Source organism: Lipophrys pholis, assembly GCF_963383615.2.
Source record: "Lipophrys pholis genome assembly, chromosome: 14".
NCBI lineage: Eukaryota > Metazoa > Chordata > Actinopteri > Blenniiformes > Blenniidae > Lipophrys > Lipophrys pholis.
This window is the reverse complement of record NC_137633.1, coordinates 8,949,890-8,977,244: the sequence shown is the minus strand read 5'-3', so window position 1 is coordinate 8,977,244 and position 27,355 is coordinate 8,949,890. Positions and strand designations below refer to the sequence as shown.

The 27,355-nt window shown below is 42.4% G+C and overlaps 1 protein-coding gene across 1 annotated transcript in view; it reads right to left on the bottom strand.

Moving 5' to 3' along the window:
- Nucleotides 1-27,355, bottom strand: part of LOC308119688 (uncharacterized protein) — a gene marked incomplete at its 5' end in the record, with an annotated part of 100,636 nt that overhangs the window by 2,667 nt on the left and 70,614 nt on the right. The window contains 52 exons of the mRNA XM_080479837.1: nucleotides 45-178; nucleotides 888-1,043; nucleotides 1,139-1,320; nucleotides 1,545-1,665; nucleotides 1,770-1,860; nucleotides 2,392-2,582; nucleotides 2,707-2,833; nucleotides 2,920-3,002; nucleotides 3,124-3,256; nucleotides 3,351-3,400; nucleotides 3,529-3,675; nucleotides 3,837-4,007; nucleotides 4,710-4,925; nucleotides 5,173-5,299; nucleotides 5,415-5,539; nucleotides 5,688-5,827; nucleotides 6,320-6,411; nucleotides 6,503-6,693; nucleotides 6,784-6,909; nucleotides 7,027-7,154; nucleotides 7,252-7,337; nucleotides 7,442-7,656; nucleotides 9,286-9,441; nucleotides 9,631-9,749; nucleotides 9,846-9,946; nucleotides 10,029-10,234; nucleotides 10,549-10,710; nucleotides 10,831-10,937; nucleotides 11,412-11,524; nucleotides 11,623-11,822; nucleotides 12,012-12,179; nucleotides 12,276-12,394; nucleotides 13,602-13,623; nucleotides 14,628-14,807; nucleotides 14,951-15,057; nucleotides 15,567-15,679; nucleotides 15,778-15,977; nucleotides 16,167-16,334; nucleotides 16,431-16,549; nucleotides 16,643-16,746; nucleotides 16,852-17,066; nucleotides 17,160-17,309; nucleotides 18,783-18,962; nucleotides 19,106-19,212; nucleotides 19,702-19,814; nucleotides 21,089-21,201; nucleotides 21,295-21,444; nucleotides 22,918-23,097; nucleotides 24,449-24,616; nucleotides 25,244-25,348; nucleotides 25,442-25,591; nucleotides 27,065-27,244. Of these exons, the coding sequence (XP_080335963.1) occupies nucleotides 45-178; nucleotides 888-1,043; nucleotides 1,139-1,320; nucleotides 1,545-1,665; nucleotides 1,770-1,860; nucleotides 2,392-2,582; nucleotides 2,707-2,833; nucleotides 2,920-3,002; nucleotides 3,124-3,256; nucleotides 3,351-3,400; nucleotides 3,529-3,675; nucleotides 3,837-4,007; nucleotides 4,710-4,925; nucleotides 5,173-5,299; nucleotides 5,415-5,539; nucleotides 5,688-5,827; nucleotides 6,320-6,411; nucleotides 6,503-6,693; nucleotides 6,784-6,909; nucleotides 7,027-7,154; nucleotides 7,252-7,337; nucleotides 7,442-7,656; nucleotides 9,286-9,441; nucleotides 9,631-9,749; nucleotides 9,846-9,946; nucleotides 10,029-10,234; nucleotides 10,549-10,710; nucleotides 10,831-10,937; nucleotides 11,412-11,524; nucleotides 11,623-11,822; nucleotides 12,012-12,179; nucleotides 12,276-12,394; nucleotides 13,602-13,623; nucleotides 14,628-14,807; nucleotides 14,951-15,057; nucleotides 15,567-15,679; nucleotides 15,778-15,977; nucleotides 16,167-16,334; nucleotides 16,431-16,549; nucleotides 16,643-16,746; nucleotides 16,852-17,066; nucleotides 17,160-17,309; nucleotides 18,783-18,962; nucleotides 19,106-19,212; nucleotides 19,702-19,814; nucleotides 21,089-21,201; nucleotides 21,295-21,444; nucleotides 22,918-23,097; nucleotides 24,449-24,616; nucleotides 25,244-25,348; nucleotides 25,442-25,591; nucleotides 27,065-27,244 (7,307 nt within the window). The remainder of the gene's footprint in view (nucleotides 1-44; nucleotides 179-887; nucleotides 1,044-1,138; nucleotides 1,321-1,544; nucleotides 1,666-1,769; nucleotides 1,861-2,391; nucleotides 2,583-2,706; nucleotides 2,834-2,919; nucleotides 3,003-3,123; nucleotides 3,257-3,350; nucleotides 3,401-3,528; nucleotides 3,676-3,836; nucleotides 4,008-4,709; nucleotides 4,926-5,172; nucleotides 5,300-5,414; nucleotides 5,540-5,687; nucleotides 5,828-6,319; nucleotides 6,412-6,502; nucleotides 6,694-6,783; nucleotides 6,910-7,026; nucleotides 7,155-7,251; nucleotides 7,338-7,441; nucleotides 7,657-9,285; nucleotides 9,442-9,630; nucleotides 9,750-9,845; nucleotides 9,947-10,028; nucleotides 10,235-10,548; nucleotides 10,711-10,830; nucleotides 10,938-11,411; nucleotides 11,525-11,622; nucleotides 11,823-12,011; nucleotides 12,180-12,275; nucleotides 12,395-13,601; nucleotides 13,624-14,627; nucleotides 14,808-14,950; nucleotides 15,058-15,566; nucleotides 15,680-15,777; nucleotides 15,978-16,166; nucleotides 16,335-16,430; nucleotides 16,550-16,642; nucleotides 16,747-16,851; nucleotides 17,067-17,159; nucleotides 17,310-18,782; nucleotides 18,963-19,105; nucleotides 19,213-19,701; nucleotides 19,815-21,088; nucleotides 21,202-21,294; nucleotides 21,445-22,917; nucleotides 23,098-24,448; nucleotides 24,617-25,243; nucleotides 25,349-25,441; nucleotides 25,592-27,064; nucleotides 27,245-27,355) is intronic.

Below are 27,355 nucleotides of genomic sequence, written 5' to 3'. Positions count from 1 at the left end.
TCGCCTTAATCTGGTTCATCTTGCCGCGACACGCTGACACCGACCTGATGCTGTCCGGGGTGATCGTCTTCAGAGTGGTGGCGTCTAATGAGCAGAGGTTGGCGCCGATGGCGTTCAGCTCATTGGTGCCCAGCGAGTTCCCAGGAGTGTTCAGGTACTCTGTGATGATCGCTTTGCTCTAAACAGCATTAAGTGCAAAAATTGAATTTTGTGCATTCAGTTTATAGAGCTTAAAAGTTCACGCACACGTTTTTTTTTTTTTTTTTTACAATTTCTGTAGCCGAAATGAGTACAGGCTGAAGCTGAGACTCAATTTTGTTTTTAATCCTATAAAAATCCATAAAGTCACCCAGGACACCAGTGATACAGGAGAAAACGTTTTTGAAAAACAAAAACGTAACAGAAGTAATACAAAAGAAGAGGAAAACTAAAACTTACTGTAAGTTATTCTTCTTATTTATCTCGGATTTCACTCATTTTTCATTGTAACCAAAAATAATTTGACTTGTTTTTTTTTTTTGAAGCACAAACCTCACACAATATGTCCCATATGGCATAATAAGAGAGAAATACAGAATACGCAAACATTACTAAAAGTCACTTGTTTTTATAAATAATACCAATAGTTTTTGATAATTTCTTCGGCTCGTGGCTTCCAACTGAATTTATGACCTAAGGTTACCAGGAATTTAGTGTCATACACTAATTCAATCCTTACTCAATTTAGTATTAATTGAATCTCACAATTTGTCTGAGCCCCACCATAAATTTTGTTTTATTTTTATTTCTTTTAACCCGGTCAACTCTTTTTCTAATGTTGTCAAATAGAAATGTTAACCAGTGTATATTTGTAAAAAGGCAAAAAGTGTTTAGAATCCTCGTTTTACCTTTGCTGGCTCCCATGGTCCATCGGCAGGATTCATTAGAGCTGACAGGGTGTCGATTGTGCTGACGTTCCACTTCGAGATGTCGTCGAGGGAAGCCACTCGAGAAACCGACTGAAGCGCCCGGACTTGCCGGTCTGGAACACCTGATGGGAACGCCTGAACGAGCAGAGGGTATAAATCAGTGTACCTGTATCTTAGGGTGAAAACAGTGGCTGACTCTTGCTGTCGATTTCAAGATTCTCCAAAGGTACCTGATTGAGCTTCTGTATGATGGTCTCCTGGAAGGTGTTATCGTCCACTCTCTCGCAGATGCGGAAGAGATTGTCTCTCAGAACCGGGACGTCCAGGCAGAGGTCGAACTGCGTCGCGTCATAGCCGAAGGGGAAGGAGGGGTCGCTGACTGTGACCTGTGTGATGTTGCCCACCGTGCAGCCTAAAGCGACGGTTAGGTGGCGAGAGGTGGAGGTGAGTTGCGTTTGTAATCTTGTTTGCAATCTTGCTGCGTTAACTCAAAATCGTGCTGATCAACATTGGTCGCAAAACATTTTAGCGTCTTCCCATTTTGTCAGTGGAGAGCCACAGGAGACGTTCTCTTATTTAAAACTTCCCGCAGGTTCCGAATGCGTCTTTTGTTAAAAAGGTATTGAGCTCATTTACCTGCTCCTCGTGTTGCTCGTGCCCTGGACACCGCAGAAAACAGCCTCCTCAAGTTACTTTTGCTTGTGCCATTTCTTCTTAGGCCGGGCAGAAAGGTCCTCAGGAACCTTCTCCGTGTTCTCTGCAAATTAAATAGAGACAGCACAAATTAGCAAGGCATAAAAATCCCAGTAAAGTACATGTGAGAAAAAAAAAAGGGAAAATGTGAGTTAAACAGAAACATACAAATTGGAACGCGCCCCAGAAGTTTCGTGTTAGGAACAGAGGAAGGATCCCAAGGTTGTTCAGTGTTTGCTGGTTCCAAGATGCAACATTCCTGAAAAGAGAAGAAGTTTTATATATTAAAACCCGGTAACATTTTGACGTCGTGGAAAAAGAAGAAAGTAACTTATGGAGGTATGTTGAGTGCAAACTGTTTACGCGTGTTAATGAAAAATATGGCTGCCTTCAACATAATGTTTCTTCCACTTCACAAATCTAAAAACATTTTTTGTTTTTTTTTGCAAATTCATAAGGAAACTAAAATTGGTCAATAACATTTCTTAGGCTTGATTTTTTCATCACCAAATTCCAGTTCAAGGAATTTAGTTCAACAAACGAAGGCTGTGCATTTATGACATTCTTTACAAAACCCAACTCTCTCTGAGGAAAAACACACTGTGAACTTGTAATTTGGCATCAGCCTCATCATCTCGACAGAATTATGACTCTATGGCAATTATCAGAATTGCCATTGTCGAGCTTGTGTTGGGAATATAAAGACCTGTTGTTAACCGCCCACAATCCTCATGCACGTTTAATAATTCCAATCTTGTGCCAGATAAACGTCTCGATGCATTTTCTTTACCCGAATTGTGTTTCCCCGGAGAGCAGCAGACCTTCCATGGCGGCCACTTGGCCGTCAGAGAAGTCTTTGCAGACTTGGAGATTTTCCAAGATGACGGGATCTGCGTTCCTGATGATTGAGCTGTCCAGAGTACAGGCCATGCTTCCCAGGGCCTCCACTTGATCTCTTCTCAGATTTGTGCTGCTTACATTCTACAAGTTGGAAACATGTTATCACAGTAAAAAAAAATGTTTTTTTGGACAATGGAGCAAATATCACAGTGTGCCCGTGTGTGCCGTGAAGCCTAAATAACGTCTCGATTGTAGTGTTCCTTACCAAGCAGCCTCTGGCTTCGCTGAAGAGCGTCGACGCCCTGTTCAAAATCGGGGAGGCCACAGAGAAGTCAGCGGCACCCAGAGCAGCAAAGTAGGACCCGCAGTTTTCTGTCTTGATGTCATCGTTGCTGCGATGAGTTCAAATACAGAGAGGCAGAATTAGTTCCTGAACGGACAACAAACATAAGATAAACTGCTTTGGAGACGGACTCACTTGAAGTAGAGAAGCAGGTCTGAAGGATAGCTTGTGAATTCCTGAGAGAGGCTCCCACTGAGCAGGTTGTACATGCAAGTCAGCTGGAAAAAAAATGATTTTGATGTTTTGTTTTTCTTCTTCTTTTTTCAAAAATTGCAATTATGCTCAGTTATAGAGGCTTTTTGTTGGAAGGATAAAAAATACTTCTGCTGTTGATTTTACCTGTGATTCCTGGAACACCACGTTCTTCCTGTTTTTCCTGGGCCGAGAGGCTCGGACCAGCTTCCCGATCCTTTCTGTCGTCAATCCCTGGGACGAGGTGCATGAGAAGCCACTCAGCAAGGTGGGGGAAAGCCTTTGGAGGAGGAAAGAGACCCATGGGCTTTTATTCTCTTTGCAGACCAACCAACCAACCAACAAACAAAATGTTTAGGCACTTGTTGACTTACAGCTCTGTGTCGAAGTCTGTATCGCCCAGTGCTGGAAACAAAATGGCCGCCTAAAGAGACAAAAAAAACAAACATGGAATTTACAAAGATTGGTACCTCCAACTTTCAATTCTGAAACTTCAACCAGAATATAAAGCACTAGATTTCGACAACTCTTAATCGAAAACCACATACTGACCTGATCTGATGTCCATGTCTTTTGGTTTAGCAGGTTGATGTTGACATTACTGGGAAGAGATCCCAGCAGGGACGCGGGGATCTCAGTTGCTATGGCATCAGGGACATTTGCCACCGCGTTGGCTGCGTCTGGGTCTGCAGCAATGACCTATTTGATAGGTAAATATATGTTGAAAAGTTAAGTACACGGCTGTATTTGTCTTTGTCGGGTATTGAAACGCTTCATCGCAGCTGTCATGTCATAAAGTAATAACACAAGGTTGATGTAACTTTATGTTCCGGTAGGAGCTGATGATGATAACTTTATACCTGACTGACGTAGACCTGTTGTACGACCGGTGAGGCGCTCAGTATGTTGGAGACAAACACGGGGTTACTGGAGAGGCTGAGCAGCTCAGCAGGTGGGACGTTTGCGATCAACTGTGCAGGAACTCCAACTATGACGGTCCCGAGGGAAACCAAGGCAGATGCACTGTTGACCTGTTTGATATATTTGCATTCATTAGAACCAAGTGGCACCGTTCTCACAGCCATCCTATCATTTCTAAAAACAAGTGCACAACTTTGTATGTACAGCTTACCATAACGTGCCTCAAATTCAGTTTATTATTTTACCAGATTTGCTGTCATATATTATTCCTTAAATATTTAAATTGTGCAATCAATGAGAATAAGATAAGCTCTGAAATTATATCCAATGCTTCACACTCACCACAAAGCTGCTTTACAAACAGTAATCAGAAGAAATGTTCCTCTCAACTTGTGACGTTTCTTTTTTAAAGACACTACAATCAAACATTTTGCTTGGGGTTTGCTAAAAGAAAATACTGAAAGAAAATTGCTGAAAATACTTTAGAATAGTGATTTGGCCACTATATTTGAAATGGCGTACACACAGGAACTTGCAGTAGTTGGTGGAGATGTTCTGCTGGTGATGGTGCCAGAAGCTGTTGTCGTGATATTTAATGATTCCATTCGCCACTAACAGCAGATAGTACATCAATCTATGTGTATTCCAATCAAAGCTCATAAAAATGTTATCATTTCTATCTCCTTACATGTCATCATTTTTTAACGTATTACGACATATTAACTTCAACTAGGCGTTTGTCCTGATGACCTTTAAACGATCGAACCTTACTGAATACAATGAATGCATTTAGATCTTTGATGTGGACCGACCTGGAAACCTGAGCCTGGTTGAGTGATGGTCTGCACGAGTGTGCTGGCCTGCTCCGGGTTCCAGGTGACTGTGCCGAGCGAGGGCAGAGCGGAAATGGCCACTTCTGGGGAAAGCGTAGCAAGCTGGCTGCTGGTCAAGCCTGAACTGGCACTGCCAAGTGTTGCAATTGTGTCTGCATCAATGGTGTTGATGTTGGAGGCCAGAGCAGCAGATACCTAATGAGTAGATGAATAGATGGATGAATTTCACGAGGACAGTTATGTTGAGAAATGTCAGAAAGCTCAATCAGAAAAGAACATTTTTAATTTATCCCCCTCAAGCCCACCTCAAATATATTCCAACGAACAATTAAATTTGGACTTATTAATTGTAAAATGGTTTATATTTTGTGCTTTGTTTATTGTACTTAGTTTTTTATATTGTAAAACGGTTAAAAACGCAGCACAGGCGGTGGTCTGGTACCTCGGGGTCACTTGTTCCATTACAGAAGTTGTTCAGCATGTCCAAGATGCGCCTGGTGTCAGCGTCACTCAAAGAGGAAAAGACTGAACTTGGGATCTCAGAAGAGCACAGAAGAAGACCTGGAAGACTGGGGGGGAAAAAAAAAAAGGGGGGCGACAATCGATTTAATCTAACGTGCAAAACATTTCTTTCCCCAATGAATTTTACGTCTGATTTATTTCTTCCACCCGGCGGATGCTCACTTTAGAACGCTGAAGCTTGGGTTTGACTCAAACAGCTGTGTCACGTAGTAATCTGTTGTACTCTGAGGGATCGCTGTGGTGTTGAAGAGTTCCAGGTTGGCTGGATTCTCCAAAAAGGCTTGAATCTTTAAAAAAAAAAAAAAAAAAATGAAGAAAACTAAAACCTCACATATGATCAAATATAGTCAACATTTACATTTAAAACAGGCAAAATATTGACATTGGCCATAATTGTTATCCCTGCGATTGTACAGATATGATGTGAGTACTCACCTGAGTGGGCGGCACGAAGCTGGCGAGGTCCTCCGCGGTAACAAATGTTACGAAGTTGCCGATGTTAGCGACAAACCAGGCAGTTGAGTTTAGGTCAGGATCAGCGGCATCGAAGCATCTGGCCTCAGAGCCTTGGGAACCTGGAGGAATCCAGAACACAAATCACTGAGTCTCGTTGTTTCAGCAAAGTCACAAAAACAAGAGAATTGAGCTTGAGATGAAAATTCATGATGTTTTAATGAAAAGCTCATTCGTAGTTATGGCGAGGGATCTCATCTGGCATCGACTTTTCCAAGGGGGATCTGCAAGCATCTAAAGTTCGGAGGCCAATCAAAATGGAAGCTAATTTCTACTAAAGTTTATGGAAATCAAATGTATATATATTCAATATGAAATACATTACACATGCCAGAAAGTAATTCGCAGACCCATGTTGAAATACTAATGTAGTATTCAAATCTGAAGCTGGACTGTTTCGGGTGTGCAGCTCTCATTTATCAGAGTATTTCAATTAAATGCGTAGTTTTACTATATGAAGAAAAAAAGCACAATCTTTTCTGTCGATTCAAACCACGTACATAGGTTAATTCAAATAATTCAAATGACCACATTGGCGTCATGATGCAACTTACCTGCTCCTAGGTAGGTCCTAACTGTGGCGTACACGTCACTTCTTCCAAAGTCAGTGCTGTTGTATGGGAAGTTATTTCCAAAGACAGACACACTATTGGAAGGGAAAACATTGTCGAGGTTAGCGTCTGTCCGTACCATCCTCCCACTGATCCTTTGGATGTTGAGAAAACAAAGAGACTCACAACTTCTGGAAGGCGAAGCAGGAGGCATTCTGCACTTGTGCGGAGCTGATGAGGGTCTGTGTGAGGAATGGTAGGTAGTCATTCAACCGCACGCCAAACCAGGCGCAAGCCTCGGACCTGTTGTTGCTGCTCAGAGCCACAGGCCACACGCAGGGAAGGATCGCCACCCTCACGTCGCCTGGAACGTCCTCCTGACGGCACACACACCATCACACATTTAACGAAATAGCAGGTAAGGATAGGGATGGTGTATGTATTAAGGGTGATATTGGCACACGCACCGTTTCCAGGAAAGCGATTGTGTTGTTGTAGTTGTTGAAGATGGGACAGAGGTCAGAGTCGTTACCAACCGCGTTAGGAAGTCGTAGGACTTGACCCAGCTCTGAGATGCTGATGGTGTTTAGCAGCTGGGAAGAAAAACAACACATTCATATATGTTTGCATGGAAGCTTTAATCACATTTGATGAGATCAAGCATTATTTTTCTTTAATTTTGTCTTCATTTTTTATTTTATTTTTTTTACCTCTGATTCACGTGTCGGAGGCAGAAGAGACACAAACGTGGACGCATCCGGAAAGCCAAAGCTGAGAAACGTTTCTCTCAGGTAGATGTAGAAACTTCCACCGCTATAACATCTCAGCGGCGCGGGACCTGTTTTTCCAGAAAGACAGTGATTAAAACACACGTCTGAGGTAAAACGCGTGTATCGTGAGGACTTTTCCAGGCATTTTAAGTCTCCTCTACAAACCTTGGAGGGAGAGTTGAATGTTTCTGTTGACCTCCGTTTGGGTGTCGTTGCTGAGTGTCATGCGTAGTGTGTCCAGTATTGCAACTCTAAATTTGGAAGAAAAAATAAATAAATTTACATTTGTTTTTACGCAACAAAAGTAATATGCAACAATTTGCATCTTGTGAACTGTAAGAGGTGATGTTCCTACATCTCTTGGCTGTTGTTACAACTCCTGTTGGAGCCGATGTTGAACAAAGGTGTCACCAGCATGGGCGAGAGGTCGACCAGGAGAGGCCTCAGTCGGAACCTGATCCACTGCAGGAAATCTTCATCGCTGACGGCCGGGGAGGACAGATTGCCTCTGTCGAAAACTTCTTGAAGGAAGGCGGATTTCACTTCCTGTGTGTAGTTGACTGATTGGACCTGGAGAGGATGGATATAGTCAGTGATGTGGTCTAAGTGTTCATTACAAAAGATAAATAGATCTTTGTTCTTTTGATGTTTTCAAAATGTACTTGATCTGTAAGATGCATCTGGATTCATTTTCTAAACTGCATTCAACTATTTTGTTTCACATGAAGCCTTGGCATAAGAAGTGTCTCTTTGGCTGCTTTATCTTACAGGTTTCACTGCAACTAGAATTCAGACCCAGGTCCTCAACACTCAAGATCAAATTTAATGTGGTCCGTCATTTCATGATAGTGCTATTTGCATTAAATATGTTAATTGCATCTATATAATCATATACTAAAATGTTCTGCAGTGAATACACCGAGAAATCCCAAGCTTCAGACAACTCTAAAAGCATTTAATGCTGCAGGGCTGCAGGCATTGTCACGGACATACATATATGAATGCTACATTAGTTGCTGGGATTTGTCCATCAGCGTCACTATCGTATTAGACCAGGCAGCTTGCCACAATACAACAATTCATTGGAGGGCAAACCTATGAATAACCTAATCAAAATGCAAATATATTTGACTGAATATGTTGTGGGTTTAATGGAGATGATTTGCAATCATGAAATATGACTCAAAAGACATTAGTGTCACAACTGTAGCATAATAAATATATGAGCGTCTTACAATTCCCTTTACCAGCAGGGATTTTGATTTAAAAAAAAAAGAAAGAAAAAAGTAATTTGACAGTAACACTATGAAAACATTTATTGAAACACACATCATCTTCCCTCACAGTGATCAGCACTGTCTTTGGGGATTCAATAATAATAATGATAATAATAATAATAATAATAATAATAATAATTTAATTCATGTAAAAACTATTTACTATAATATCCTTTACCCAGTTTTGTTGCGCCCCCTACTGGTACACAATGTTTATGTCCTGCTATTGTTGCGTGGAGACACATAATTACCCTCAAAAGTAAGATGACAATCTCAAGTTGTTTGCTGACTTATGCTCAACAGTATCAAAGAAAACGAGCCACTCAGTTGTTGGTCTTCCACGTATTTTTAAAGTAAGTTTGAACGCAGTATGGCTAAACGCTAAGTGCTAAAAGCTAAGTGCTAAATGTTAATGCTAATTATTAACACCTGTGCCTCTCTTTTGTGTGGGACTTCTACTAATACTTTCTTCTTTTTCTTTTTTTTTTTTTATACTTATGTTAGGCTGAATAATCTTCTCATTGCAGCAATTGCTCAAAAACAGGTATGTTGAACATTTATTTCCACATGATGTGTAATTAGGTTACTGCATTGTGCAGCTGGATTTTAATGAGGCTCCAGTTGCTTGAAGTCTGTATTTTACTCCCTTGTTGTTCAGTAAGTGTATTTGTGGGGGGGGGGGTGAAAATCCATAATCGATTCCCAGCAGAGTGTTTTGAATCCTAAACGTGTTGTTAATATTGTACCTGAATATAAAATAAATATGTGTGAGGAGATTATGATGAAGAAATTTAGTGTGCAGTTACTATGAGATCATATTATAGCCAATATGTGGGGAATGCATTTTTTTGGTTTTATGTGGAAAAAGGAGCAATTGCGTTGAACTGAACAAATATTAAATATTGGATGTGTGGAAGTTTACCTCGATGGCAGGTGAGGTTGCGTCAAAGAAATCATCAAAGTCGGCGGGGTCGATGGCGGCCATGATTGTTTTCACATCTTGCATCCCATTCAGCTGTGAGGGCGTCGCTGCCAGTTGAGTCAGCTGATCGAAGGTAAGAAGATCTGCAACCTCCACCTACAAGTGACAAGCAGCAAATCTTACTGGTGCATATTGTTTGGTTTATTGCTGAAATGACCATATGACGGTAAAACGCAAAAGGGACTTGCTATCTGTTTTTGCATTTTATTGTTTTTGAAGTGAAAATGCACCAAATAAACAGTCTATGGCTAAATTTGTAGTTCATGAAAGAACTTAGTGGCTTACTCCACTGAAGTTTGTGTTCAAGGTCACAAAGTCCGTGAAAGATGCATGAACACGGAATCGGCCAAAGTTTTCTTCAAGCCAGCGTCTGTCGTCGTTTACTGATTCAACACAGGAAAGACCTATGAATAGAAATATAGCATTTTTAGGTCGATCAACAAAAGGTCACAAAAAGTGTTTCTTACTTTTCATTTTCATAACAGACAATTACAACAAACCTGGAGGGGATTGTCTGCTCAGGTAATCTTTGGCAAACTCAAAAATCTGCTGCGTTTGGCTCTCAGAGAGCTGAGTGAAAACATTGTTGAAGCCTTGGACACTGAAATGACATAAAATAATTAATACAACCATTAACGTATATATTGTAACCAGAACATAGAAAAAAAATAGATTTTACTCACATCTCTTGATAGGAGTTACAGGTGATATTTCTGGGAATGATTTCAAGTGTATTTGAGTTGGTGCCTGGGAGAAACAGGGGTAGGTAATCCTGGAACCATAACCTGAAGCCATCTGCATCAAATGTGGGAAATCCTGGGCTGAGCTCCGTCAGTGTCAAATTGAGGATGGTGTCACGCACTCTGGGGGTAACTGATGTTACATTTAGCTAAAAAAACCCAAAACAAAACAGAAAGTAAAAAAAAAGAAAAACAATTAAACATTGTGGGAAATATTTAGAAAATAGTTTTTTTCTCCTCCCTGAAACGAGGACAAAAAAGAGAAGCACAGAGGGGCTGATACCTTTTAGGCTTGAGACTGTATATTTATTGGATGGTAAAGTTGCAAGTATAAGTTGATTCTTGAGTTTGGTAATATCTCATGAATTAAGAAGAAGCAAGATATTTTATAAACTTTTGTGAATGCATTACGGCCTTGTAATGAAACAATAGCACTTATACAAAAATAAAAAATAAATCCCACCTCTGCAGCATCGCGAACAAATGTGGCAAAGAACGAGGCGAGGTCTTCTTGTGTTGTCAGTGTTGTAAATGCAATATTCACAAGTGTTTCATTGAGCAAGTTGTTTGAGTCAAGCAGTAATTCTGCTTTTTGTGCTGGAGAAAGTGAGTCCAGGATGACAGCCTGAAGAAAACAAGTAGGGTGGGGGGGGGGGTTAATTTATATATTAAAGGTTACATGTCTAACATATGGGAGTAACGTGATGACTAAAACAGCTAAAATGCTTCAAAGACAAAGACTTACATCAGTTAGGTTGAAGACTCGGAGTTGAGAGTATGATGCGTATGTTGAAAATGGACCCAGGTTTGCAGCAAGCCACTCAGCATCATTGGCGATTCCCACCCTGCAATCTGAGGCACCAAGATGATATTCAAGTACAGCCAATTTTTAAAAGGATCTTTTCATAATTTACACGAGCACAGCGAGATGGTTGCGGGTTAGAATACTGCCAGAGGCCTTTGTGTGTAGGGACACACAAAGGGACAACAGTATATATGTTGTCCCTGAGTGTCCGTGGGTTTCCTCCGGGAACTCCGGTTTCCTCCCACAGTCCACTAAACATGCACGTGAGGTTAATTGGTGACCCTATATTCCACTAAGTGTGAATATGAGTGTGTGTGGCTGTCTATCTCTGTGTGTTTGCCCTGTGATAGACTGGCAACATGGCCCTGAACAGGATCAGCGGTATAGAATATGGAGGGATGGATTGATGGATGGATGGATGGATGGAACATGAGATACATGGTTGTCTTGTCCAGTTGTCCTGTCAGTGACATATCCACTCAAGCCATGTATGGTGCTACTGTTTAAAATGTTTACCCTACCTGGCGTGTTGATGACATTGATAGCATTGTTGAGGTAGGCCAACAGGACCTCGAAGATTTGTTGTTGCCTCATCAAGGAAGTCTGGCTGGCAGCACCACCTATCGCAACGGTACTGCAGTGTTTGGAAGAAAACATTGATTCTCAATGAAGAATCCATTTTTTTCAATTTGGTCTGACAAAAGTGTGATTCATCCCTTAAAAGTTACTCACACGACTTGGTAGTTGGTGCAGTTCATGCCTGTGGTTGTGATTCTGAGCATCTCTGGTGTGAAACTTGGAAGGAATGGCACCAATAACCCACGGAACCAAAGAATTAGGCGGCTCTCGTTGAAACTCGGGAAGCTGGGGCCGATGATGGTGAATGTCCTGTTCATTACTCTATCTCTCACTGAAGGTGAAAAGTCTTGTGCCTGTTAACATACAAAAGCACATATTTCCCATGCTGCAAATTCACATGCATGATATTTGGATAAAAGCATTTGATGTTATTACAGTATCACCTGCAAATGATTGAAAAGGTGAGATAAGTGTGGGAGTAAAGAAATCCCTACTAATAAGAGCAGGATTGCAATTCCTGTCCAATTTCAGAAGTAGCCTACCAGGTCACTCTGTGTCACACGTGTGCAGAATAATTCCACATTTTCCTGAGCGTTGCCCTCTTCCAGCCGGTCAAAGACAGTATCAATTATTGCTGTATCATTGGGATCCACTGAGTTCAGGACTACATCTGCCACCTGGGAAGGCGTGAGTAGTTGCAGGACTTCGAGCTACAAAAGGGAAGGGATATAAAGTCAGTAATGAGAAAAGACATAGGCGAAATAATCCAGTTTGACAGGTAAGCCATGACGGCAGTTGCCACTTACACTGGTGAAGTTTGGGTTGAGGGTTTGAAAGACCTGCAGCTCCCCAAATTGAGAGAAGTTGCCAAAGTTTGTCTGGAGCCACTGTTGGCTGCTTGTGCTTGACAAGACACAGCCAGGATCTGCAAGATGAAGAAATGCAAATATGTCATCAGAGTATAAGTCAAGTATGGTATGAGGATTTTTCCAAATTGAACCTGAGTGACTTTATTCACCTGATGTGTCGTTTCTGGAAAGGAATGGTATGATGAAGTGACTGACAACCGCTTCTTGTTGTTCTGTGTCCAAGGACGCAATTTGGCTGATGAATGCCTGAATGCTAAGATTTGAGAGAAAAGACTTTTAAAATCTTAAAATCCATAAGAATGACAATTGTTTCTGTTGTTTGGTTGACACTGGAGCCGTGCCTAAGAAATGCTCTTACACAATGTGGTACGTTGAACAGCTGAAGTTTCTGGAGCTGAGACAGAATAGGAAGTTTGTGGATGGAGAGGTCAGGAATGGACGGAGGTTCATCTGGAACCACCTGCTGACAAAATCGTTGTCCTCCAGTTGTGCTTGGCTGAAGTTGGCGATTGTCACCTCTCCAAGAGCCTCAAGAATGGTTGACTGCGTTTGGTCATTGGTGTTGCTGGGGGGCTACAAATTGTTTATTGGAGAAAAAAAAGAGTCAATAGAAGATTGACCAGAGGAAATCAGCAGGATTGTGTGCTTGCGTAGTTCTGACTGTACCATGGTGGAAAACATCTTGAGGGCCTGGTCAAGTGCAGATGCAGGAGCTTTTTGTAGGAAAAGTTTCCACACTCCCACAACATCAGTCGTGGTGCTTTCCAGGGAGCATTTCAACAGTGTGGCCATGTTGATGGCAGTGAGAGATGCAGCCTTGAGAAAAGAATTAACAAGAAAAACATCAACAGACTGGTTAGAGCTCATGGAGATGTGTCTCTGGACTGGAATCTTTAAAAGGACAACAAGAGTTCTGGGATTGACAGGTTTCGTCAAACCGTCTTACCGAGGAACAGGCATGTTCACGGATGGTAAAGTTGCACACAGATTCCGAAGAATCGAGACTTGACAAGGTTTGATCAAGTCGTGATCTGAGAAAAAATAATGTCATATATGTAAATAACTCTCACTGCAATTCCAGTGTGGAAAGAAACTTTGCACTTCCACCCTCAGCACTGGAAAAAGAGTAATAAACCCACCTATTGAGTGCAGCACAGATGAGGTCCTCTGTGAAAAGATAATGTTTGTGTTTGAGACTATTGCTTGTCAAGTTGCAATTTTCTTTAAAAAAAGCTGTTGTGTTCTGGTGTTTTGCAGACTTACCATTGACTGGTGTGATTTTGCACTGGAGAAAAATAAAGCATAATTGTTAGTACAGAGGAAAGAAATTTGGATCATTACAGTTTCCTGATGAAACAACATTTTCCAAAGGAAGGAACATTTTCGAAATGAGGAGATGATAGCGTGAACCCTGTCAAACAACTACAGAAAGACACTCACCATGAACGACGCTGGTACTGCACAACCTATTTTTGTGGAAAAAAATGAAACACAGTTGTCTCATCAGTACAGCTGGACTCACTGAATTGGTACTGGACTTATCCTAAAAAAATCTGGCAGCATAGTGATTATTGGCCACTTACGTGTGAACATTTCCTTCAGTGACTCGATGCTTGATCTCAGGTTCTCTGAAATGTCCAGTGGCAGTAGGTACAAGCCTTCCTTCAAACCAGTCAGTCTGTAAGCAGACAAAAGAAATTTGCAGGACTTGTATTGAGCCAAAGGTTGCTATAATGCAAGCCTAAAATATGCAAGCTTTGGCTTGATTACTGTCATCACTTACATCTCGTTATATGATTGACAAGTGATGTTCCGAGGGATTACACGCAAGCTGTCGGGCTGGAGGCTGGCCAATACAGGGGTCAAATAGACCTGGAACCACAGCCGATAGTCTTCAGGTTGAAAGTCTTCAAATTCAGGAGCCAAGGCTGTCAAGGTCCGATTCAAGATGGTGACTCTCACAGCTGGGTTTGTGATTAAGGTCAGGTTTTCCTGAAAGAAAAAGAATAATGTTGCTGTAAAACAGGACCCTTTGCCACCCCAAACTTGCTGCCAAAACAATAGAGATCATGGCATTTGGCACATCTTTGTTCTCTGGTGCATCAGGTGCTTCACAGAGGAAATCATGGCAGCAATTCAGCCAAAGAACAGGGTAGAAATGTGTCTTTTTGAGACATACGAGGGCTTGGTATTAATGTGTCAAAGCAAATTGGATGCTAAAGCTTTATGGCTCTTTTGGAGGCCACAGTTGTGAGGAAAAATGTTGTAATGTTGATGTGAAGCAAATACCTGCTGGCTGATGGCTGTGAAATTCTGGAAAAACTGAGTGAGCGCTTCACCAACATCAGAGGAATTCACCAAGCTTGTAAAGACAGCATCCACCAGGGTCTGGTTCTCTAAAGCGCCACTGTCTGGATCCAGGATCACTTCCACTTGCTGTTGTGGTGAGAGGTTGTCCACTACTTCCAGCTAATGACACATACACAGAGGATTCAATCATTTCATCTTTTTTTTAATCTGACCCGATAAAAGCAGGGCCTCGTGTCAAATGTCCAGGTTGGGCATGTTGTGCTGCAGTTGTGACATAAGATTGGGAGTTAAGTAGGACTTACCACAGACAGGTTGAAGACTCGGAGTTGAGAGTATGATGCGTATGTTGAAAATGGACCCAGGTTTGCAGCAAGCCACTCAGCATCATTGGCGATTCCCACCCTGCAATCTGAGGCACCAAGATGATATTCAAGTACAGCCAATTTTTAAAAGGATCTTTTCATAATTTACACGAGCACAGCGAGAAGGTTGTGGGTTCAAATACTGCCAGAGGCCTTCGTGTGTAGAGTATATATATGTTCTCCCTGAGTGTGCGTGGGTTTCCTCCGGGAACACCGGTTTCCTCCCACAGTCGACTAAACATGCACGTGAGGTTATTTGGAGACCCTATATTCCACTAAGTGTGAATATGAGCGTGTGTGGCTGTCTATCTCTGTGTGTTTGCCCTGTGATAGACTGGCAACATGGCCCTGAACAGGATCAGCAGTATAGAATATGGAGGGATGGATGGATTGATGGATGGATGGATGGATAGATGGATGGATGGATTGATGGATGGATGGATGGATGGATGGATGGATGGAACATGAGATACATGGTTGTCTTGTCCAGTTGTCCTGTCAGTGACATATCCACTCAAGCCATGTATGGTGCTACTGTTTAAAATGTTTACCCTACCTGGCGTGTTGATGACATTGATAGCATTGTTGAGGTAGGCCAACAGGACCTCGAAGATTTGTTGTTGCCTCATCAAGGAAGTCTGGCTGGCAGCACCACCTATCGCAACGGTACTGCAGAGTTTGGAAGAAAACATTGATTCTCAATGAAGAATCCATTTTTTTCAATATGGTCTGACAAAAGTGTGATTCATCCCTTAAAAGTTACTCACACGACTTGGTAGTTGGTGCAGTTCATGCCTGTGGTTGTGATTCTGAGCATCTCTGGTGTGAAACTTGGAAGGAATGGCACCAATAACCCACGGAACCAAAGAATTAGGCGGCTCTCGTTGAAACTCGGGAAGCTGGGGCCGATGATGGTGAATGTCCTGTTCATTACTCTATCTCTCACTGAAGGTGAAAAGTCTTGTGCCTGTTAACATACAAAAGCACATATTTCCCATGCTGCAAATTCACATGCATGATATTTGGATAAAAGCATTTGACGTTATTACAATATCACCTGCAAATGATTGAAAAGGTGAGATAAGTGTGGGAGTAAAGAAATCCCTACTAATAAGTGCAGGATTGCAATTCCTGTCCAATTTCAGAAGTAGCCTACCAGGTCACTCTGTGTCACACGTGTGCAGAATAATTCCACATTTTCCTGAGCGTTGCCCTCTTCCAGCCGGTCAAAGACAGTATCAATTATTGCTGTATCATTGGGATCCACTGAGTTCAGGACTACATCTGCCACCTGGGAAGGCGTGAGTAGTTGCAGGACTTCGAGCTACAATAGGGAAGGGATATAAAGTCAGTAATGAGAAAAAACACAGGCGAAATAATCCAGTTTGACAGGTAAGCCATGACGGCAGTTGCCACTTACACTGGTGAAGTTTGGGTTGAGTGTTTGAAAGACCTGCAGCTCCCCAAATTGAGAGAAGTTGCCAAAGTTTGTCTGGAGCCACTGTTGGCTGCTTGTGCTTGACAAGACACAGCCAGGATCTGCAAGATGAAGAAATGCAAATATGTCATCAGAGTATAAGTCAAGTATGGTATGAGGATTTTTCCAAATTGAACCTGAGTGACTTTATTCACCTGATGTGTCGTTTCTGGAAAGGAACGGTATGATGAAGTGACTGACAACCGCTTCTTGTTGTTCTGTGTCCAAGGACGCAATTTGGCTGATGAATGCCTGAATGCTAAGATTTGAGAGAAAAGACTTTTAAAATCTTAAAATCCATAAGAATGACAATTGTTTCTGTTGTTTGGTTGACACTGGAGCCGTGCCTAAGAAATGCTCTTACACAATGTGGTACGTTGAACAGCTGAAGTTTCTGGAGCTGAGACAGAATAGGAAGTTTGTGGATGGAGAGGTCAGGAATGGACGGAGGTTCATCTGGAACCACCTGCTGACAAAATCGTTGTCCTCCAGTTGTGCTTGGCTGAAGTTGGCGATTGTCACCTCTCCAAGAGCCTCAAGAATGGTTGACTGCGTTTGGTCATTGGTGTTGCTGGGGGGCTACAAATTGTTTATTGGAGAAAAAAAAGAGTCAATAGAAGATTGACCAGAGGAAATCAGCAGGATTGTGTGCTTGCGTAGTTCTGACTGTACCATGGTGGAAAACATCTTGAGGGCCTGGTCAAGTGCAGATGCAGGAGCTTTTTGTAGGAAAAGTTTCCACACTCCCACAACATCAGTCGTGGTGCTTTCCAGGGAGCATTTCAACAGTGTGGCCATGTTGATGGCAGTGAGAGATGCAGCCTTGAGAAAAGAATTAACAAGAAAAACATCAACAGACTGGTTAGAGCTCATGGAGATGTGTCTCTGGACTGGAATCTTTAAAAGGACAACAAGAGTTCTGGGATTGACAGGTTTCGTCAAACCGTCTTACCGAGGAACAGGCATGTTCACGGATGGTAAAGTTGCACACAGATTCCGAAGAATCGAGACTTGACAAGGTTTGATCAAGTCGTGATCTGAGAAAAAATAATGTCATATATGTAAATAACTCTCACTGCAATTCCAGTGTGGAAAGAAACTTTGCACTTCCACCCTCAGCACTGGAAAAAGAGTAATAAACCCACCTATTGAGTGCAGCACAGATGAGGTCCTCTGTGAAAAGATAATGTTTGTGTTTGAGACTATTGCTTGTCAAGTTGCAATTTTCTTTAAAAAAAGCTGTTGTGTTCTGGTGTTTTGCAGACTTACCATTGACTGGTGTGATTTTGCACTGGAGAAAAATAAAGCATAATTGTTAGTACAGAGGAAAGAAATTTGGATCATTACAGTTTCCTGATGAAACAACATTTTCCAAAGGAAGGAACATTTTCGAAATGAGGAGATGATAGCGTGAACCCTGTCAAACAACTACAGAAAGACACTCACCATGAACGACGCTGGTACTGCACAACCTATTTTTGTGGAAAAAAATGAAACACAGTTGTCTCATCAGTACAGCTGGACTCACTGAATTGGTACTGGACTTATCCTAAAAAAATCTGGCAGCATAGTGATTATTGGCCACTTACGTGTGAACATTTCCTTCAGTGACTCGATGCTTGATCTCAGGTTCTCTGAAATGTCCAGTGGCAGTAGGTACAAGCCTTCCTTCAAACCAGTCAGTCTGTAAGCAGACAAAAGAAATTTGCAGGACTTGTATTGAGCCAAAGGTTGCTATAATGCAAGCCTAAAATATGCAAGCTTTGGCTTGATTACTGTCATCACTTACATCTCGTTATATGATTGACAAGTGATGTTCCGAGGGATTACACGCAAGCTGTCGGGCTGGAGGCTGGCCAATACAGGGGTCAAATAGACCTGGAACCACAGCCGATAGTCTTCAGGTTGAAAGTCTTCAAATTCAGGAGCCAAGGCTGTCAAGGTCCGATTCAAGATGGTGACTCTCACAGCTGGGTTTGTGATTAAGGTCAGGTTTTCCTGAAAGAAAAAGAATAATGTTGCTGTAAAACAGGACCCTTTGCCACCCCAAACTTGCTGCCAAAACAATAGAGATCATGGCATTTGGCACATCTTTGTTCTCTGGTGCATCAGGTGCTTCACAGAGGAAATCATGGCAGCAATTCAGCCAAAGAACAGGGTAGAAATGTGTCTTTTTGAGACATACGAGGGCTTGGTATTAATGTGTCAAAGCAAATTGGATGCTAAAGCTTTATGGCTCTTTTGGAGGCCACAGTTGTGAGGAAAAATGTTGTAATGTTGATGTGAAGCAAATACCTGCTGGCTGATGGCTGTGAAATTCTGGAAAAACTGAGTGAGCGCTTCACCAACATCAGAGGAATTCACCAAGCTTGTAAAGACAGCATCCACCAGGGTCTGGTTCTCTAAAGCGCCACTGTCTGGATCCAGGATCACTTCCACTTGCTGTTGTGGTGAGAGGTTGTCCACTACTTCCAGCTAATGACACATACACAGAGGATTCAATCATTTCATCTTTTTTTTAATCTGACCCGATAAAAGCAGGGCCTCGTGTCAAATGTCCAGGTTGGGCATGTTGTGCTGCAGTTGTGACATAAGATTGGGAGTTAAGTAGGACTTACCACAGACAGGTTGAAGACTCGGAGTTGAGAGTATGATGCGTATGTTGAAAATGGACCCAGGTTTGCAGCAAGCCACTCAGCATCATTGGCGATTCCCACCCTGCAATCTGAGGCACCAAGATGATATTCAAGTACAGCCAATTTTTAAAAGGATCTTTTCATAATTTACACGAGCACAGCGAGAAGGTTGTGGGTTCAAATACTGCCAGAGGCCTTCGTGTGTAGAGTATATATATGTTCTCCCTGAGTGTGCGTGGGTTTCCTCCGGGAACACCGGTTTCCTCCCACAGTCGACTAAACATGCACGTGAGGTTATTTGGAGACCCTATATTCCACTAAGTGTGAATATGAGCGTGTGTGGCTGTCTATCTCTGTGTGTTTGCCCTGTGATAGACTGGCAACATGGCCCTGAACAGGATCAGCAGTATAGAATATGGAGGGATGGATGGATAGATGGATGGATGGATTGATGGATGGATGGATGGATGGATGGATGGATGGAACATGAGATACATGGTTGTCTTGTCCAGTTGTCCTGTCAGTGACATATCCACTCAAGCCATGTATGGTGCTACTGTTTAAAATGTTTACCCTACCTGGCGTGTTGATGACATTGATAGCATTGTTGAGGTAGGCCAACAGGACCTCGAAGATTTGTTGTTGCCTCATCAAGGAAGTCTGGCTGGCAGCACCACCTATCGCAACGGTACTGCAGAGTTTGGAAGAAAACATTGATTCTCAATGAAGAATCCATTTTTTTCAATTTGGTCTGACAAAAGTGTGATTCATCCCTTAAAAGTTACTCACACGACTTGGTAGTTGGTGCAGTTCATGCCTGTGGTTGTGATTCTGAGCATCTCTGGTGTGAAACTTGGAAGGAATGGCACCAATAACCCACGGAACCAAAGAATTAGGCGGCTCTCGTTGAAACTCGGGAAGCTGGGGCCGATGATGGTGAATGTCCTGTTCATTACTCTATCTCTCACTGAAGGTGAAAAGTCTTGTGCCTGTTAACATACAAAAGCACATATTTCCCATGCTGCAAATTCACATGCATGATATTTGGATAAAAGCATTTGACGTTATTACAATATCACCTGCAAATGATTGAAAAGGTGAGATAAGTGTGGGAGTAAAGAAATCCCTACTAATAAGTGCAGGATTGCAATTCCTGTCCAATTTCAGAAGTAGCCTACCAGGTCACTCTGTGTCACACGTGTGCAGAATAATTCCACATTTTCCTGAGCGTTGCCCTCTTCCAGCCGGTCAAAGACAGTATCAATTATTGCTGTATCATTGGGATCCACTGAGTTCAGGACTACATCTGCCACCTGGGAAGGCGTGAGTAGTTGCAGGACTTCGAGCTACAATAGGGAAGGGATATAAAGTCAGTAATGAGAAAAAACACTGGCGAAATAATCCAGTTTGACAGGTAAGCCATGACGGCAGTTGCCACTTACACTGGTGAAGTTTGGGTTGAGTGTTTGAAAGACCTGCAGCTCCCCAAATTGAGAGAAGTTGCCAAAGTTTGTCTGGAGCCACTGTTGGCTGCTTGTGCTTGACAAGACACAGCCAGGATCTGCAAGATGAAGAAATGCAAATATGTCATCAGAGTATAAGTCAAGTATGGTATGAGGATTTTTCCAAATTGAACCTGAGTGACTTTATTCACCTGATGTGTCGTTTCTGGAAAGGAACGGTATGATGAAGTGACTGACAACCGCTTCTTGTTGTTCTGTGTCCAAGGACGCAATTTGGCTGATGAATGCCTGAATGCTAAGATTTGAGAGAAAAGACTTTTAAAATCTTAAAATCCATAAGAATGACAATTGTTTCTGTTGTTTGGTTGACACTGGAGCCGTGCCTAAGAAATGCTCTTACACAATGTGGTACGTTGAACAGCTGAAGTTTCTGGAGCTGAGACAGAATAGGAAGTTTGTGGATGGAGAGGTCAGGAATGGACGGAGGTTCATCTGGAACCACCTGCTGACAAAATCGTTGTCCTCCAGTTGTGCTTGGCTGAAGTTGGCGATTGTCACCTCTCCAAGAGCCTCAAGAATGGTTGACTGCGTTTGGTCATTGGTGTTGCTGGGGGGCTACAAATTGTTTATTGGAGAAAAAAAAGAGTCAATAGAAGATTGACCAGAGGAAATCAGCAGGATTGTGTGCTTGCATAGTTCTGACTGTACCATGGTGGAAAACATCTTGAGGGCCTGGTCAAGTGCAGATGCAGGAGCTTTTTGTAGGAGAAGTTTCCACACTCCCACAACATCAGTCGTGGTGCTTTCCAGGGAGCATTTCAACAGTGTGGCCATGTTGATGGCAGTGAGAGATGCAGCCTTGAGAAAAGAATTAACAAGAAAAACATCAACAGACTGGTTAGAGCTCATGGAGATGTGTCTCTGGACTGGAATCTTTAAAAGGACAACAAGAGTTCTGGGATTGACAGGTTTCGTCAAACCGTCTTACCGAGGAACAGGCATGTTCACGGATGGTAAAGTTGCACACAGATTCCGAAGAATCGAGACTTGACAAGGTTTGATCAAGTCGTGATCTGAGAAAAAATAATGTCATATATGTAAATAACTCTCACTGCAATTCCAGTGTGGAAAGAAACTTTGCACTTCCACCCTCAGCACTGGAAAAAGAGTAATAAACCCACCTATTGAGTGCAGCACAGATGAGGTCCTCTGTGAAAAGATAATGTTTGTGTTTGAGACTATTGCTTGTCAAGTTGCAATTTTCTTTAAAAAAAGCTGTTGTGTTCTGGTGTTTGGCAGACTTACCATTGACTGGTGTGATTTTGCACTGGAGAAAAATAAAGCATAATTGTTAGTACAGAGGAAAGAAATTTGGATCATTACAGTTTCCTGATGAAACAACATTTTCCAAAGGAAGGAACATTTTCGAAATGAGGAGATGATAGCGTGAACCCTGTCAAACAACTACAGAAAGACACTCACCATGAACGACGCTGGTACTGCACAACCTATTTTTGTGGAAAAAAATGAAACACATTTGTATCATCAGTACAGCTGGACTCACTGAATTGGTACTGGACTTATCCTAAAAAAATCTGGCAGCATAGTGATTATTGGCCACTTACGTGTGAACATTTCCTTCAGTGACTCGATGCTTGATCTCAGGTTCTCTGAAATGTCCAGTGGCAGTAGGTACAAGCCTTCCTTCAAACCAGTCAGTCTGTAAGCAGACAAAAGAAATTTGCAGGACTTGTATTGAGCCAAAGGTTGCTATAATGCAAGCCTAAAATATGCAAGCTTTGGCTTGATTACTGTCATCACTTACATCTCGTTATATGATTGACAAGTGATGTTCCGAGGGATTACACGCAAGCTGTCGGGCTGGAGGCTGGCCAATACAGGGGTCAAATAGACCTGGAACCACAGCTGATAGTCTTCAGGTTGAAAGTCTTCAAATTCAGGAGCCAAGGCTGTCAAGGTCCGATTCAAGATGGTGACTCTCACAGCTGGGTTTGTGATTAAGGTCAGGTTTTCCTGAAAGAAAAAGAATAATGTTGCTGTAAAACAGGACCCTTTGCCACCCCAAACTTGCTGCCAAAACAATAGAGATCATGGCATTTGGCACATCTTTGTTCTCTGGTGCATCAGGTGCTTCACAGAGGAAATCATGGCAGCAATTCAGCCAAAGAACAGGGTAGAAATGTGTCTTTTTGAGACATACGAGGGCTTGGTATTAATGTGTCAAAGCAAATTGGATGCTAAAGCTTTATGGCTCTTTTGGAGGCCACAGTTGTGAGGAAAAATGTTGTAATGTTGATGTGAAGCAAATACCTGCTGGCTGATGGCTGTGAAATTCTGGAAAAACTGAGTGAGCGCTTCACCAACATCAGAGGAATTCACCAAGCTTGTAAAGACAGCATCCACCAGGGTCTGGTTCTCTAAAGCGCCACTGTCTGGATCCAGGATCACTTCCACTTGCTGTTGTGGTGAGAGGTTGTCCACTACTTCCAGCTAATGACACATACACAGAGGATTCAATCATTTCATCTTTTTTTTAATCTGACCCGATAAAAGCAGGGCCTCGTGTCAAATGTCCAGGTTGGGCATGTTGTGCTGCAGTTGTGACATAAGATTGGGAGTTAAGTAGGACTTACCACAGACAGGTTGAAGACTCGGAGTTGAGAGTATGATGCGTATGTTGAAAATGGACCCAGGTTTGCAGCAAGCCACTCAGCATCATTGGCGATTCCCACCCTGCAATCTGAGGCACCAAGATGATATTCAAGTACAGCCAATTTTTAAAAGGATCTTTTCATAATTTACACGAGCACAGCGAGAAGGTTGTGGGTTCAAATACTGCCAGAGGCCTTCGTGTGTAGAGTATATATATGTTCTCCCTGAGTGTGCGTGGGTTTCCTCCGGGAACACCGGTTTCCTCCCACAGTCGACTAAACATGCACGTGAGGTTATTTGGAGACCCTATATTCCACTAAGTGTGAATATGAGCGTGTGTGGCTGTCTATCTCTGTGTGTTTGCCCTGTGATAGACTGGCAACATGGCCCTGAACAGGATCAGCAGTATAGAATATGGAGGGATGGATGGATTGATGGATGGATGGATGGATAGATGGATGGATGGATTGATGGATGGATGGATGGATGGATGGAACATGAGATACATGGTTGTCTTGTCCAGTTGTCCTGTCAGTGACATATCCACTCAAGCCATGTATGGTGCTACTGTTTAAAATGTTTACCCTACCTGGCGTGTTGATGACATTGATAGCATTGTTGAGGTAGGCCAACAGGACCTCGAAGATTTGTTGTTGCCTCATCAAGGAAGTCTGGCTGGCAGCACCACCTATCGCAACGGTACTGCAGAGTTTGGAAGAAAACATTGATTCTCAATGAAGAATCCATTTTTTTCAATATGGTCTGACAAAAGTGTGATTCATCCCTTAAAAGTTACTCACACGACTTGGTAGTTGGTGCAGTTCATGCCTGTGGTTGTGATTCTGAGCATCTCTGGTGTGAAACTTGGAAGGAATGGCACCAATAACCCACGGAACCAAAGAATTAGGCGGCTCTCGTTGAAACTCGGGAAGCTGGGGCCGATGATGGTGAATGTCCTGTTCATTACTCTATCTCTCACTGAAGGTGAAAAGTCTTGTGCCTGTTAACATACAAAAGCACATATTTCCCATGCTGCAAATTCACATGCATGATATTTGGATAAAAGCATTTGACGTTATTACAATATCACCTGCAAATGATTGAAAAGGTGAGATAAGTGTGGGAGTAAAGAAATCCCTACTAATAAGTGCAGGATTGCAATTCCTGTCCAATTTCAGAAGTAGCCTACCAGGTCACTCTGTGTCACACGTGTGCAGAATAATTCCACATTTTCCTGAGCGTTGCCCTCTTCCAGCCGGTCAAAGACAGTATCAATTATTGCTGTATCATTGGGATCCACTGAGTTCAGGACTACATCTGCCACCTGGGAAGGCGTGAGTAGTTGCAGGACTTCGAGCTACAATAGGGAAGGGATATAAAGTCAGTAATGAGAAAAAACACAGGCGAAATAATCCAGTTTGACAGGTAAGCCATGACGGCAGTTGCCACTTACACTGGTGAAGTTTGGGTTGAGTGTTTGAAAGACCTGCAGCTCCCCAAATTGAGAGAAGTTGCCAAAGTTTGTCTGGAGCCACTGTTGGCTGCTTGTGCTTGACAAGACACAGCCAGGATCTGCAAGATGAAGAAATGCAAATATGTCATCAGAGTATAAGTCAAGTATGGTATGAGGATTTTTCCAAATTGAACCTGAGTGACTTTATTCACCTGATGTGTCGTTTCTGGAAAGGAACGGTATGATGAAGTGACTGACAACCGCTTCTTGTTGTTCTGTGTCCAAGGACGCAATTTGGCTGATGAATGCCTGAATGCTAAGATTTGAGAGAAAAGACTTTTAAAATCTTAAAATCCATAAGAATGACAATTGTTTCTGTTGTTTGGTTGACACTGGAGCCGTGCCTAAGAAATGCTCTTACACAATGTGGTACGTTGAACAGCTGAAGTTTCTGGAGCTGAGACAGAATAGGAAGTTTGTGGATGGAGAGGTCAGGAATGGACGGAGGTTCATCTGGAACCACCTGCTGACAAAATCGTTGTCCTCCAGTTGTGCTTGGCTGAAGTTGGCGATTGTCACCTCTCCAAGAGCCTCAAGAATGGTTGACTGCGTTTGGTCATTGGTGTTGCTGGGGGGCTACAAATTGTTTATTGGAGAAAAAAAAGAGTCAATAGAAGATTGACCAGAGGAAATCAGCAGGATTGTGTGCTTGCGTAGTTCTGACTGTACCATGGTGGAAAACATCTTGAGGGCCTGGTCAAGTGCAGATGCAGGAGCTTTTTGTAGGAAAAGTTTCCACACTCCCACAACATCAGTCGTGGTGCTTTCCAGGGAGCATTTCAACAGTGTGGCCATGTTGATGGCAGTGAGAGATGCAGCCTTGAGAAAAGAATTAACAAGAAAAACATCAACAGACTGGTTAGAGCTCATGGAGATGTGTCTCTGGACTGGAATCTTTAAAAGGACAACAAGAGTTCTGGGATTGACAGGTTTCGTCAAACCGTCTTACCGAGGAACAGGCATGTTCACGGATGGTAAAGTTGCACACAGATTCCGAAGAATCGAGACTTGACAAGGTTTGATCAAGTCGTGATCTGAGAAAAAATAATGTCATATATGTAAATAACTCTCACTGCAATTCCAGTGTGGAAAGAAACTTTGCACTTCCACCCTCAGCACTGGAAAAAGAGTAATAAACCCACCTATTGAGTGCAGCACAGATGAGGTCCTCTGTGAAAAGATAATGTTTGTGTTTGAGACTATTGCTTGTCAAGTTGCAATTTTCTTTAAAAAAAGCTGTTGTGTTCTGGTGTTTTGCAGACTTACCATTGACTGGTGTGATTTTGCACTGGAGAAAAATAAAGCATAATTGTTAGTACAGAGGAAAGAAATTTGGATCATTACAGTTTCCTGATGAAACAACATTTTCCAAAGGAAGGAACATTTTCGAAATGAGGAGATGATAGCGTGAACCCTGTCAAACAACTACAGAAAGACACTCACCATGAACGACGCTGGTACTGCACAACCTATTTTTGTGGAAAAAAATGAAACACAGTTGTCTCATCAGTACAGCTGGACTCACTGAATTGGTACTGGACTTATCCTAAAAAAATCTGGCAGCATAGTGATTATTGGCCACTTACGTGTGAACATTTCCTTCAGTGACTCGATGCTTGATCTCAGGTTCTCTGAAATGTCCAGTGGCAGTAGGTACAAGCCTTCCTTCAAACCAGTCAGTCTGTAAGCAGACAAAAGAAATTTGCAGGACTTGTATTGAGCCAAAGGTTGCTATAATGCAAGCCTAAAATATGCAAGCTTTGGCTTGATTACTGTCATCACTTACATCTCGTTATATGATTGACAAGTGATGTTCCGAGGGATTACACGCAAGCTGTCGGGCTGGAGGCTGGCCAATACAGGGGTCAAATAGACCTGGAACCACAGCCGATAGTCTTCAGGTTGAAAGTCTTCAAATTCAGGAGCCAAGGCTGTCAAGGTCCGATTCAAGATGGTGACTCTCACAGCTGGGTTTGTGATTAAGGTCAGGTTTTCCTGAAAGAAAAAGAATAATGTTGCTGTAAAACAGGACCCTTTGCCACCCCAAACTTGCTGCCAAAACAATAGAGATCATGGCATTTGGCACATCTTTGTTCTCTGGTGCATCAGGTGCTTCACAGAGGAAATCATGGCAGCAATTCAGCCAAAGAACAGGGTAGAAATGTGTCTTTTTGAGACATACGAGGGCTTGGTATTAATGTGTCAAAGCAAATTGGATGCTAAAGCTTTATGGCTCTTTTGGAGGCCACAGTTGTGAGGAAAAATGTTGTAATGTTGATGTGAAGCAAATACCTGCTGGCTGATGGCTGTGAAATTCTGGAAAAACTGAGTGAGCGCTTCACCAACATCAGAGGAATTCACCAAGCTTGTAAAGACAGCATCCACCAGGGTCTGGTTCTCTAAAGCGCCACTGTCTGGATCCAGGATCACTTCCACTTGCTGTTGTGGTGAGAGGTTGTCCACTACTTCCAGCTAATGACACATACACAGAGGATTCAATCATTTCATCTTTTTTTTAATCTGACCCGATAAAAGCAGGGCCTCGTGTCAAATGTCCAGGTTGGGCATGTTGTGCTGCAGTTG